This window comes from Magallana gigas, chromosome 8, assembly GCF_963853765.1.
Source record: "Magallana gigas chromosome 8, xbMagGiga1.1, whole genome shotgun sequence".
Classification (NCBI taxonomy): Eukaryota; Metazoa; Mollusca; class Bivalvia; order Ostreida; family Ostreidae; genus Magallana; species Magallana gigas.
The window spans coordinates 45,079,951-45,094,375 of NC_088860.1; the positions used below are offsets into that span (position 1 = coordinate 45,079,951).

General features: G+C 32.6%; 1 protein-coding gene across 3 annotated transcripts in view; it reads right to left on the bottom strand.

The window, feature by feature from the left end:
• LOC105324128 (uncharacterized) overlaps positions 1–7,964 on the bottom strand; it is a 31,254-nt gene extending 23,290 nt beyond the window's left edge. Inside the window, exons 1-6 of one of the 3 annotated variants that reach the window (XM_066068443.1) lie at positions 7,753–7,964; positions 2,786–2,856; positions 2,472–2,558; positions 1,361–1,438; positions 361–438; positions 44–131 (exon numbers count right to left, since the gene is read on the bottom strand). In XM_066068443.1, the coding sequence (XP_065924515.1) occupies positions 44–131; positions 361–438; positions 1,361–1,438; positions 2,472–2,558; positions 2,786–2,856; positions 7,753–7,834 (484 nt within the window). In that variant the 5' untranslated portion in view covers positions 7,835–7,964. Of the gene's footprint in view, positions 1–43; positions 132–360; positions 439–1,360; positions 1,439–2,471; positions 2,559–2,785; positions 2,857–6,462; positions 6,671–7,752 lie in introns of those variants that run through there. The other 2 variants (XM_034472498.2, XM_066068444.1) reach the window with 2 other exon arrangements.
• Between the last annotated feature and the right edge of the window lie 6,461 nt (positions 7,965–14,425).

Consider the following 14,425-nt stretch of genomic DNA (forward strand, 5'->3'; position numbering starts at 1 on the left):
ATTTTACTGATAAAACATACACTGTTGTAATTAAAAAGCTTACCTATGCTTTTTTTATCAATTTTGTAGGGAACAATAGCTTTCGGCCATTTTTTTGCCGTTTTCAAAAAACTTCTCTTTTCCGCATCCATCTGTGAAAACATTATATGAACAAACAAAAACAATAAAAAACAAAAAAATAATAATAAAAAACATTACAATCACTATAAGGTCTTCCGTTCTAACGGAAGACTTTAATAATATGCATCATAAATTGTCAGATCTAATCTTCGGGTACTGAAAAACTTATATGCATGTACAACCTAGAGTTAGCCAAATACACGAACAATGAAGATCGATTGAAATATTTTCCATACAAACCTGATTAGGTGTTGACGGAAGCTTTTCTAGCTTGCTCGCATTGGCAAAGGCTGTCAGTTCAGGATGCAACCCTTTAACCTGTTAGCATTGAATTACAGCATATACTGGATTCCTTTAAAAGTCGATATTTGATATTCAGTTAATTGACATGAGAAACGAAAATATGTTCCCAGTGAGAACTTAATTTTATCAAAGTTACATTTGAAATTATGTTATGTAGATGAAGTGAATTCCAAGTCAATATAATTATATTTTCGCTTCTTTTAACACTGGTACATAAATAGAAACGAAATATGCATACATTATACAACATCAATCTACAAACATTTTTGTTGCAGTCCTCCTAAAATTTCATTTTTGAAAGAGGGATTTGCTAATAGGTATTACCGGTATATGATCCATTTCTTAATGCCAAATGTTCTGCAGTTGCTTTGATTTTTTAATCTTGTTTTTAAATGAAATATATTTAACTATATCAAACATGATTGCGTATATTTCTACCCGACTTCTTTTCTTTAAACATTTCTATGTCATGATGGTTGAGCTGTTTTATTTTTTTATATGATTCTGAGCCATGTTTATACCGAGATTATGATTAACTACAATTGCCCAGTGTATTTCATAAGAGGTTACTGTAAACATACATTACATACATGTAAATGCATAAATGTACACAAATATCACTTTTGTTTTCACACCCTCTTGGTTAATATATTTTGATATAAGGAGGCTTAATTTTGCAATTCAAATATATGTGTTGTCCTTTAAATATATCAAAAGTGCATTTAAATAAGCTTTAAAAGTTATTAAATACGACCCATAAATGTAACACTACACAAGTTCCTTCGTTTTTTGCGAGAAGACCGTTTCAAATATTTTGTTGGAAATATATTTTGTCCCAAGCCGTCTCTGAATTCATAAAACTAAGTTGTGAAACCACTGCCATAATATATTTGTTTTGTAAGAAGTTGACTAGGACCGTCTAAGATACACTTTTTACCGTATAAACTTTGCCATTCTTTTCTACTGCCATTCCCTCCATTAATACCATTAATGTGTCGTCATTTGGGTCTACATCCTGGCGAAAAAAAAATAGAATAGCGTCTCTTGTTATGCAAGCCATCACACTTGAATAAAACCAGATGTTACATTAAATTAAAATGGTAAATATTTCAAATAATGTGCCCTCTTTAAATGACATAATGGTTAAAGAAATTGATGAAAACTGTTCTTTTACCTATTAAGTAAACTTTTAATATCTAATTCTTTAAATATCCCTAAATCATTTACTTTTTACCTGGGATTTTGATTCGAGTTTTCTTTTGACATGTAAAGTACTCTCAAGACAAAACTCAGACAAAACAAGGAGCTAACATTTACGTCCATTACATGACTTTGGGATAATTCTAAATAAATGCCGTGATCTCACTTTATGTAGATACTTAACTGAAGACCTATACTCAGCAAGCTTTTCAAAGAAACAGAAAAAATGACATGTACATGACATAATGGTTATTTACGTATTAAGTAATTAATACAGAGTTTTAGGTATGCGATAAAACTTAGACTTTTTCAGTTTTAGATTAAATCTGTATTCAGTAATCTTAAAAATTACGAGTTTGTGTTTGATAAATATACAGATATATACTGGGTTTCTTTTGTGATGATCCATTGTACAAAAGATCAAGAAGAAAATGAAACTATGCTTAAACTCTGTGATAATTTAGATGCTATTGTAAAAGTGACTTAGTTTTAATAGCGATATATGTACATTGTATCGTAGGTATTTATGAATTATAAACAAAATGAAGAGTGCTAGCACACTTTGTTTGTTTACTGTAATATTGTTGCTGTTGCTAAAAATTATCATATACTAAATATTTGTTATTTTATAAGATATTTTTGAGGTAACTTGATGGTTTTAAATATATGGTCGATAGCCTATTACTTTAGGCCCTTTTACCTTAGATTGTAAAGTAAAGTAAGAGATGCATCATTTTCAATATATCAATAATGCTGATAAATTAAGACGATATTCTATACAAGCCATTCACGTCCAACACAGATTCAAATGGTTACAATTATTAGGAATTCGAAAGATAACTAGGTACCTTTTCATCAAGCATATCACTGTGACTTCTCGATTTTTCACTTTTCCTGTCCACCACTTTATTCCTTTTCTCCAGGCTTTCATATTTCTGCGTTAAAGTATGAACGTACACAAAATAACAATTTGCAATTTTGTCTCAATAATCATATTGAACTTTGATAGCTAAAGTATATATTATAGATTTATCCTTTTCTGGTTTTATACACAAGTTCTCCTATCGAATTTTGTTCGTTTTATCTCCACTATATAACCGCAACAATACTACCGATTAAATAGTTCTTATTGTCATTTGTTTTTTTTTTTAAATACTGTTACCTTTGACTCATCTTTAAGTTGTTCCCCTTTAAGATACTCCACCAGTTCTCGAACTTCCTCCCTAAGGACATCTGTATTGTTTTCAACAATGATTTATAGCAGGATCAAGTAGTTTGTTATGTGACTATTTCTAAAGAATATCATGCGCTTTTTCGTTATCTTTATAACCATACGAGTACATTTATCAGGCCTTGCAAAACTATATGCTGTTTGTAACGAACTATATGGCTTTTATATGTTATGGTCGATACCTTTTTGATTAAAATTCCACAACAAGGAATGTGTTTAATAAATATATTTACAATTTATATCTAAATATTCATGTACCTCAATTTTTTAATCATCAATATATAGAAAAAACAAGGAAAAGAAAGATTAAAGTTATTGTCAGCAGATATTTTCTCAGATATTTACAGACCCTGAAACGTGCTACTAGACCAGTTGCACGGTTCAGTTCGTTACGCTTTTTGAACGGTACGGTTCGCTTTGTGAACGGTACGGTTCGTTTTGTAAACGGTACGGTTCGCTTTGTGAACGGTACGTACGCTTTGTGAACGGTACGGTACGCTTTGTGAACGGAACGGTTCGCTTCTTTAGGTACGCTTTGCTAAAAATAGCTGCACGCTTTGTGAACGGTTTGCGCGCTTTATTAATGAGGTAGGCGTGGCCTGAACGCTTTAATTTTTCTCGATAAAATTTCGTTTAGTTTTTACCCAATCTACTTCAGCAAGGTGGTAATTATGACATATGATAATGAAATTTTTGGTTTATTTATATGATATTTTACAAATGTATTTCAATCTATTCAAAATCAGAACTTCCATCCGTTCCTCTGTTTTTAATACGTTTCGTGAAACGTGTACTCAGTGACAACCGGGAATCGGGGGTAATTTTTATTTTGATTAGTCTGTTATTATTAGTATTTAATTTTAGATAAATGTAATCATTAAGATATATTAAAAGAACTGTTTGACTTTAATCTGATATATTTCTGTTAATTCAGCGAGCTGACGATAATTTTACAAAGCATCTTAAGTTTTTATTTCTATACATGTACTTGAATTGAAGTCATTAAATATTTCTAATCCATTTAAAATTGCTATAAAAATTGCGTCGACTTTATTCTGATATTTCTTAATTTTCCTTAATTGTCGTCTTGATTCTCGGCTAGTTGTTATTTTTACAAGCATCTTTCTTTTTCTTTCTTCATAATTCGTATCATTATTCTTTATTGCGTACTACTGTACATAGTACTATTGCCGATCAAATTCCCCTAGTGAATAGACGATGTAAAATTACACGCAGTTAATGATAAGATAAACAATGAATTTCAGATAAGAAATCTTGAAATCAACTGTTATTAAGTTTTTTGAGTAATGACACGAATTCTATTCATTTAAATATTGATTCTACGATTTTCTGCACTTTTGGGTATACACAGATCATACCTACATGTAACCCGTCATCGCTTCTCTTATCTAAACTAAGATCGCGTGTATAGTCAAAATATGACTATTAGTTTTTGTTTTTCCGTTAAACTATACATATACATGTAGCATATTTCTTACGATATGTACGCAACTGGATATACACAAGTCAATAGAATTTAATGGCGATATTTATCATTCTGTTGAACAAGTGTCCGCTCTTCACTGAATGCATGCGATTTAGCTGACGATTAACAGTTGCTGACTAACCTGTTTATATTTTTTATTTTCCTTTTTACACACATACTTGCAGTAAGGTGATAAATATAATTATTATAAATCTATCTAGTAACAAAAATAATACGACAGCGAGGAAAAAACTCTGATCGCCAGTACATGAGTTATATAATCATGAAGTCGGAAGGAAATTATTGTTGAATAATTTCAAATATGAACACTCTTTTTAATAGGGATTTAAGAAAACAAAAAACAAAAAAGTTTTCATTAGATAATTTTCTTCTAGCCATATAGGAGGAGCCAAGTAGCACGCGGCACATGGCGTGATCTGTACAGTTATACTTAAACTGATTGAAAGGCGAAGCACGTGGAGTCCTGAGATAAAATCCCGCTCAAATGACCAACTATAGAAACATAAAGCGAAATAATATAGTTCGGAGATAAAACTTTAATTGAAGTAATATAACCAACACACAAGTTCTCTCTCTCTCTCTCTCTCTCTCTCTCTCTCTCTCTCTCTCTCTCTCTCTCTCTCTCTGAGAGTGTATGTAATTGTGTGCAAACAATTTGGAATTATTAGATTTTTATTTGTATGAATTTCATTCATTCATTTTAGACTCATGGATTTCGCAACGATTTCAACACAATGACTAAAAGTTTGTACAGTAGAGGATGTATTCAGATTGATCTCGATAGTTAAAATGTTGACGTTATTTCACATCACACATATTAGATTGAAAATAAATATAAAAAGAGCTGTATTTGTGCTTACACCACTTGCAAAATGTTAAAATCCCATTCAACTATTTAAAATATAATTAATCAGGTTTTTGGTACCCGGTAAATGATATTTTATTGCAAGGTAATATTTGTGAAAATCCCGTGTATGTATAGTTTTACGGATCCACTCGCCGATAGTCTTCCGTGTAGTTGTTTGTGTACATATATCTACAGACAGTTCTTCTGGGGGGGGGGGGGGGGGTTTAGAGATAAAGAAAAGCCACGAAACAAAGTAGAAGTAAGATATATTCAGACTATACACACGACAGGTTGTAATGTCCGTGGAAAGGTGTGAATACCGGCATCTCGTGTACACATATTTTAGCGTCCAAAAAATAAGACAATAACACCTGTTGTGTATAAAACTCAAGATGAAAGACGCTGTTGTGTTTCTGATCAGCTTCTGTACACATATATCGCACGAATGATTTTTGTTCATGTGAAATCACGACGCCATTACCAGCTATGCGGGAAATAAAGTTGAAAGTTGTGTACTTTTTTCCGTTCGATGCTTGCATTTAATTTTCTAAGATGTTGTAAATATCTTTATCTATGATATATCATATAAGAGTGATTTTTTGTTTATGTATTGCTACATAAATAGCTGAAGTACAAATCACTCGAGTCACCGGTAATATGTGGTTGTCATTTACTACAGCACATCCACATATATTTAAATGTTTTCTTTTCTCATTGTTAATTGGTTTAAAGTTTAGCAGCTGTAGATTAATTAACAAATCAAAAGGTCCGCGTAACTTAAGTTGGAATTTTTTTTTTATTTGAAAGGGATATAAAATTATATATTATAATATTTCAACCCTTGTTTAGCCATAATGTATTTTATTTCTAAACATACGCTATTTTTTTAACGTCTCAGGTAACGAGATCTCTCTCTCTCTCTCTCTCTCTCTCTCTCTCTCTCTCTCTCTCTCTCTCTCTCTCTCTCTCTACTGAGAATCACCTAAAGCTATGTAAGGCCCAATATGTACCCAATGTTTCAAACATTTCATAAAAATTATCAAAATAGTATAACCACGAATTGTGTGAACATTAATAGTTTACAATGTTTAAGAAATCGGCGATGCATATTTTGAGATATGATTACGGTCTTTATAGAAAGGAAATTAAATTAAAATATTTTGTAACTGTTTTAAAAAGAATTACAGTTTAAAATTTTAGTATGTCTTTTCTAATCCCATATAAAAAAATATCTAGCAAAATATTGGACTTAACTGGTCAGTGATAATCTCCGTCCGTATTCATCGAAAGACATTAGGTCAATAAGCCGTATATGGAAGTTGCACGCTTATTGCACGGTACGGTTCGCTTTTTTGTCCGTCTGGATGCGGGTCTTGCATAAATTATCTTGCACACTTTTTGCACGGTACGGTTCGTTTTGAGAACGGTACGGTTCATTTTGTGAACGGTACGGTTCGCTTTGTGAACGGTACGGTTCGTTTTGTGAACGGTACGGTTCGTTTCTTGCACGGAACGGTACGGTTCGTTTTAGAGGTGTAGTAGCACGTTTTAGAGTCTGTAAATAAAAAAAACCGAACCACTAAAAATAACCAGCGACACGAACAATAAAGTAACATATTGTCAAATTTTCGGGACGATCCGACACTATAGATAACGAGTGCTGTTGGTTTGTTTGTGCTTCTTATATATATATATATAGATAGATAGATAGATAGATAGATAGATAGATAGATAGATAGATAGATAGATAGATAGAGAGAGAGAGAGAGAGAGAGAGAGAGAGAGAGAGAGAGAGAGAGAGAGAGAGAGAGAGAGAGAGAGAGTTTGGGGGAAGGGGGTTGAAAAGTACATTTCTAATGACTTTATATCGTTTTAGATTAAAAGCGTATTATATATAACTCAAGTGTCCAATATGGCTGCATTTTTTTTTTCATTATGCATCAACAATACATTATTAAACACTCTTCTCAGTTATTTAGTTGAAAGGACAGTCCCTTTAATTGTTTTTCAAGGAAACGCAAGAGTAATCTATGTAAACATATCGTCTAACACTTGGTGAACAATTTCTTATTGTTTAAGAAATAATAAAATAAAAGGAGGGCCTTTAATGGCTAATTCGCTCTATCGTTAGAGTTTTTGTTGTTTGTTTTTTTTTTCAAACCATTATTCACATATATATTCGAATATGAAGATTAAGCAGTGTATATTAAAGTCAGATTGAAATTAATTTGTATTTTGTTATAATAGTCGGGCAAATTATTGCGTTGCAAATAATAATTTCAAAAATTTGAGAATTTTTTACCAGTGATTTTAAATGTTGGCATTCAAACTTTTATTGTTTTTCTTTTTACAATAATAAAAAAAGATGTTTAATCTACAACTTAATTTTTATTGTAAACGACTAATTAAAGTTTGTTTTGATGTAGGTAGACAATATTCCAAATGCAAACAAGTCGTTCTAAATGTGCATGAGCTTAAATTTTATTCTAAATAATTCATGGAAGCATATATAAAGTATTAGTAGATATATGGTTTAAAAATTACCTTCATCCCTTTTCTTATTTACTGGGACGGAGAGCACCACCGCTAGTACCACCCCAAACAATAAGCAGGATCGGACCAGCATCTTCCTCTGATCAGAATGCAGTGTTTCCTAAGTAATAGTTTTACGGGTATTATACGTGTATGTCTGTCTTAGTCAGGGTCACACCAGGGTCAACACAGGATATTGATATTTATCTTCAACTGTCCTCAGGAATAGTCTGTTCGAATTGATGAATATAGCTATCAAAAGTGAGAATGGACACATTAAAGTAAAATGTAATCATGCAGGTGTGTGACTTCGTTCTATCAGAGACTAGGCACATAATTGGACCTTCCTCATCAAGTAAAGTCGATTCTCCATTGAACTATTTATGAACGATACATATCATTGAAATGTTTTGAATATCATCATTTGGAAATATCATTGCTGTTTTAATTCAAGTTTTGATGGGTTTTTTTTTAAATATTAAACAGTTAAAAGAAGACAATATGGTGATAGTAAAATATTACAAGCAAGTTCACTGAGGTCGATGGCACCCCTCAGTTCGTGATTGGGAACCTAATTCGGCACGCTTACCTGATTACATTGGTAAAAAAACATATTCTTTGGCTGACGTTTTCGGAATTATTTTTTTTTAGTAAAATATCATTAATATCATCTTTAAAAATGTGTTCATGTATTAAGTTTAGGTAAACTAAAAATGTCTACACAGATTCTTGTTATTTAGAGTTTTTGTCATTTGTGCTCAACTGATTTATATCTTATATACAAACATAAACACCTTTAAATTAATGTAATTTTAACTGTAACATTTTTGTTGTGCAAAAGAATCAATAGATTCCATGCTCTGAATTGCTCTATTCGTATGAAGAAAATGTATAAGCGAGCGAAACAAGCTCCAAGAACCAGTGTGCGCAGGAAAAAGAACGAGCTAAACCTACAAATTAATCAAAACAAAATTTGTCTACATCCCATAATGCTCTTTAATGTTTTCTCCCGTTGTGCTATGCCAACAATGGCTGACATTTAACTCGTATATTACGGTGCAAGGTTTGAAGACACGTGTTGAGTACATCACAAGCGTTGGTGAGATCTAAGAGATTTTTACATTCTTCCTTTCCTTCGTATTGAGTCGAGATACGTAAACAACTGATTATAGATTTAACGTACATGTACGATAGGATAGGATTCACGCACGATAGGATAGCATTAACGCACGATAGAACAGTATTCACGCACGAAAGGATAGGATTAACGCACGATAGAACAATATACACGCACGATATGATAGGATTGATCCATGATAGGAAAGGATAAACGATGTTCATGATAAACGTATGATCGCTTTAAACGATATTTACAAACAAACTGATAATGGCAGAATTTAAGAGAGAACACGTACAAATAAAGATTTACGTGGAATTTCTTTTTAGTAACAATTGCCGAGTTGTTAATCATCGCTGCATCATTTATAGAATGTATAAAAATGTCCAGTTAATTTTTTTTCAACTAAAATTATGAGCTTTAATGATGAATACATTTTCTGTATTGTTAAAATTGTTTTCATTACCGAACACACTAGTAGATCGCCGCGAATATTTCAGCCCGAGATTAAATCACTCGGAAAATAGCGGGTTTAATTAAATAAATCCAACTCTTGTATAAAGTAAATATAAAATCTATCATAAGTCAAGTTAAATAAATATTTACGCAGATACACATTCTGCGTACGATTTGTTAACATTGTTTTCATCACCACACACCCTAGCTGATTGCCGAGAACATTTCAGCCTGAAATTAAATATCACACGGAAAATAACGGGTTCAAAATACAACTCGGGTTTTAATTAAGTATAAAAAAATAAATATAAAAAAAGAATAAAAAGAAGAAAACAAACAGTTAAAAATTTTATGCAGATATTGCATATTGTCAAACCATTAAATTGGAAAATGGGTACTTACACACCTACAAACAGGGGCCGGGGCACGGATACAACGTATGTAGTTAGAGTGCAAAAATAAACAAATTAAAAAAAATATATGAACCAGGAAAAAAATGAAAGTCAGATAACAACAAGGTACAATAGGAAAATTAATACTAGAGCAGAGCTCGTGGCAAAGCCCCGAGTAGGTCTTCCGTTGTTGCTGCGAGTTGAAAATATATGTTATATGGTGTCAAACGATTATAATGACTATACTTTCAGTTCTGCTTTTGTTATAAAAACGTGTTGTGATTGAAAGCCTGTATATAAAACGTGTTTTGAAACAAAGAAAGGAAGAAAATATTTTAGGAAAACTATTTGTCGAGCAGAGTTTATGTAATCGTTTCAAACATTCTTTAAAAAATGAGATGTTTACTCATGATTCATGTCAGGAATTGTATTTCTTTTTTAAACTGAACCCGCCTACAAAACACGTAAACCTTTTCAAAGATAACTTCTATATTAAAATATTTCTAAATTTTTGAAGACTATGTGCAAGTTTAGAATTGCGTGCTGACAAAATTTACAGACCCTAAAACGTACTACTACACCAAAAAAGCGTGCGGCCTACGTGCGAGAAACGTTTCGTGTAAACCTTTTAGAGTTTCATGTAAACCGTTTAGCGTTTCGGGCAAAGCGTGTAAATCGTTTCGAGCAAAGCGTGCGAGAACCGTGTGAAACGTTCATCAGATTTCATTCGGAACTCTCTGACAAGTTAATTGTTTCAAAATGGCGCCCGTGTTTTACATTACTTTAACAAAATTGAGCGAATTTTTAACAAACAAAAGAAAGGTATATATATTAAAAGACGACTAGTAACAGATAATTACATGTATATTTAACGTTTTCATGCGATGTTTCAGTACTGAAACAATATTCAAATTCGCTATACATAAAAAATATTAAATACAGTTAGTGAAACATGATTTCTATTGGAACAAACCTAAATCAACTTTAACTTGCACGATCATGTTTTGATAAGCATGTATTTTTATTATTTATTTACATCGATAACTCTTACTGAGACCATTCGGCTGTGTACAAGCAGCACACATAACCTCGGACATCGGGTGAGACCTGCACCTGGCTACACCTGTCAATCAAACTCTGTGTATTTGTTTTCATTGGATGGTCAGGCGTCTCTCTTTTGTCAAAAGCCAATGGAAAATTAATGACTTCAAGGTAATCGGAATACGTATTTGATGAAGCACACAATTTAAATGATAGAAAATTATTAATTATTTGAACAAAATTAAATGTAAACATAGAAAGGTAATAAAAAAATATAATTATTATGGGAATCTATACGCATGGTACTCAATTCAAATAGATTATATTATGATTTTATTATTTTATGTAGTAAAATCACCCTTCCAACTGTTACTCAATTACATAACAATTGATGACCAGGGGCTATAAATGTTCTGAGCTGTGTGCGCTGAAGCGACACAAGATTTTCGGTCGCATGCGGCAATTGAATTAACACAGACTGGCCGAATAAACAAAGGGGTGGGAAAGTGAAACAAAATGTTACACATAAGAAACCACCAAAAATGATTTTCGACAGATCTTGCTATCTTTTCTCCAATTAAAAAAAAAATCCAGCGCGAGCACCAGTCAGCGGGGCGGGAGGAGGGGGGGGGGGCAGCAATGAGTTCGCTTCCACAATGAAACTACAGTAGTGATTAATATGTGACCGATAGAATCTAATCTAAAGTTGTTTAAACTCATGTGAATATTTTTTAAAATAATCATCGAATGCCTCAATTCAGGGCATTCCTTTATCGTGCTACCACCTACCGCAAACATGTAACATGTAACTTTGATTATAATTTGATTTGATTTTTAAACTACCTTATACGCTATCGTATAAATCAATGCTTAATCAACTGTACAAGTAAAATAAATTTATCTTTTCATCTTAAACCAATATAATAGTTGAAAACATAATAAAATATAGTTGTGTCCGTGCAAAATATGAAACATAAACGCGTCATAAGGTACATGTAGAAGAACACGAACCGACCGCGGATCACTTATCCACTCGCGCCGGATCTCCTCAGCCATGTGCGAGGGATTATCATCATTTAAATGTTTAATATTTGAGGGGGGGGGGGGGGGTGTTGATTTAAAACATTAATTGTACAGTTTTTAAAGTAGTTTACATAAACAAACCAACCATTAGTTTATGTCTAACGATTTTTCCGATTTGGAGTAATATCGTTCATTAATATTCATTTACACTCAAATATTTAATTAAATATATACAAGTAGGACAAACTTTTATAACATAAAATTAAAACAGTTCTTGTATATACGGCTATATTAACTCAAACACGTTCATATACATGTAAGTGTAAGTCGCGGTGTGCGAATCTTGTGTATTAAATAACCGCTTACCGCTAGGTAATGCAGCCGTCGCTGATCTCCTCGGCCGTGGGCAAAGAATATATTTCGTAAAGGTACAACGCACAGAAACGCACAGCTCACAACCAAGGAAGATTTGAAAAGTTTGCAATATAATGACCTTACTCTATCAAATAGAAGTTATATATTTTAAACTTAAACCCCACAATTGATCTTTGTCTATTATTGCTTTAGAGAATGACATTGCTTTTATTAATTAAATGAACTATTTCTTACTTGACATCCAATCGTTTAATCCACAAAAGATTTTGTGTAATCAAAACTAAAACAATTCTTGAGTTCGCGGCTAAATAAACTCATATATGAGAGACGCAACTCTCGTGTATTAGATATCCGCTGACCGCTAGGTAGTCCAGCCGCGAGCATGGTGACCGATTTTCTCGGCCGCGGGCGAGGGAGAGCTTACGTAATGGTACACACACACACAGCTCTGATTCAAGGTAGATTTTAAATGCATGGAGTTAATAAATAAAATGTAATGCATAGAGTTTTTTAATTCCATATTTTGTGGTTAAAAAGAAAAGAAAAAGAATGTTTTGTTTTCCAATTGCCGTTTTTAATGATTGTGCACTATAAGAACTTAACAACAATGACTTAAACTCCTAAAAAAAAAGCATGAACTCCAACAAAAAAAATTCTTATAAATTAATGCCTCCTGTATAAACCAGCATACTTTCTGCGGCAACTTTATGCCAGTTGTACGCACAAAGACTTTCGTGAACTTGTCAAATGAAAACAGGTACATGTCAACATGTAAAGCTTTTTACACTCATACTACACAAATCACTTACAAAAAAATATTGTTACGACCTTTATGAGATCCCAACAAACAACTTTTCCAGCGACATCCATATCAAAATCCAATCCGTTTTTGAGTTATTAAGCAAAAACTTTTAGGGGCTATTGGCCCTTAATTTAAGGGGCCAGCCCTTTTTTATTGGTGTCAAATGAAAGCCCTTGATATTCTGCACAACTTTTATTCTACATGTCTTAGCAAAATATTTTTCGTTAAAAAGATATAAAGGAAAATATGTCTAAATTTTTGCACTTTTTGGAATCCTGTTTTTTGACCCCCTACCTTTTCCTAAATAAGGAACGTAATCCAAAAACAAAAACCGACGTATACAACTTCAATGTCTTTGTTATTCAAATTCGTTGGATTCCCATTCCCTGCTATCATAGTCTCGGAGCCTTTGTCTGGAAACCAAAGGCCCTAAAAAAATTTAAAAGGGGAATAACTCGTTAACGGAAAGGGAATTCTAACTTTTATGAATTGATGAAGATAGTGTTTTGTAAAGTCGATTAGCCCTGAAAATTTGAGCAAAATCCGTTCAGAAATGAGCAAGATATGAAGCCTCAAAGTTCGCGTCTAGGAAGAAAAAAAGAAAAAAGAAAAATAAAGAATAATCTTAACCCGCACAATAATAGAAAGGTCTTCCGTTGGAAACGGAAGACCTTAACTATATATATCGTTCACACCTTTGACCATTTTAAACACAAATAACATTTTACAGACAGATCAATTATCTCCTTAAGCATTGAACGGTTTTAGGGGAAGCAATTCTATGTATTTTGTAAGAACTTTTTTAAACTAACTTTTTTTAGATATTACATAGCACACACACACACACACACACACACACTCTCTCTCTCTCTCTCTCTCTCTCTCTCTCTCTCTCTCTCTCTCTCTCTTTCTCTCTCTCTCTCTCTCTTTTAAAATTGTTTGATGCTAGTTGCACCGTCAGACATATTAGTATCTTCCTTTTGATATTGATACAATTATTTTTTAATCAATAAAATGACCCAGCCATTATATATTATGTTGAATACAATTTTTGTTCTAGTATATTTGAAGGATGATAACATGACTGATCGCTGTTTCATTAGACTTAGCTAACTTTTTAAGGTAATTTTGTTACCCATCTAAACGTGTTTAGAATGTCATACAATTACAACATTTTTAGAAAACCCCGTGCTTTACATCGTCGTTGACAAATTCACTGAAGGACGTTATCAGTGATTTGTTAATCTCAAACGGGATCACACAGAAAACTTTATGGACCTACGTACAGACACTAGCTGTTTTAAAGTACATATATCGTTAGATACTGTATAATTAAAGCATTGGAAGGAAGCATCGCCCTCGGGGTAAATGATAATGAGACCATGCTGAATAAGCGCACCGAACAGCATCGACATGGGTATTTGTCATTTATATCAATTATTAACAGAACAACAGTGCCAACGTGGTTTTTTTTTATGT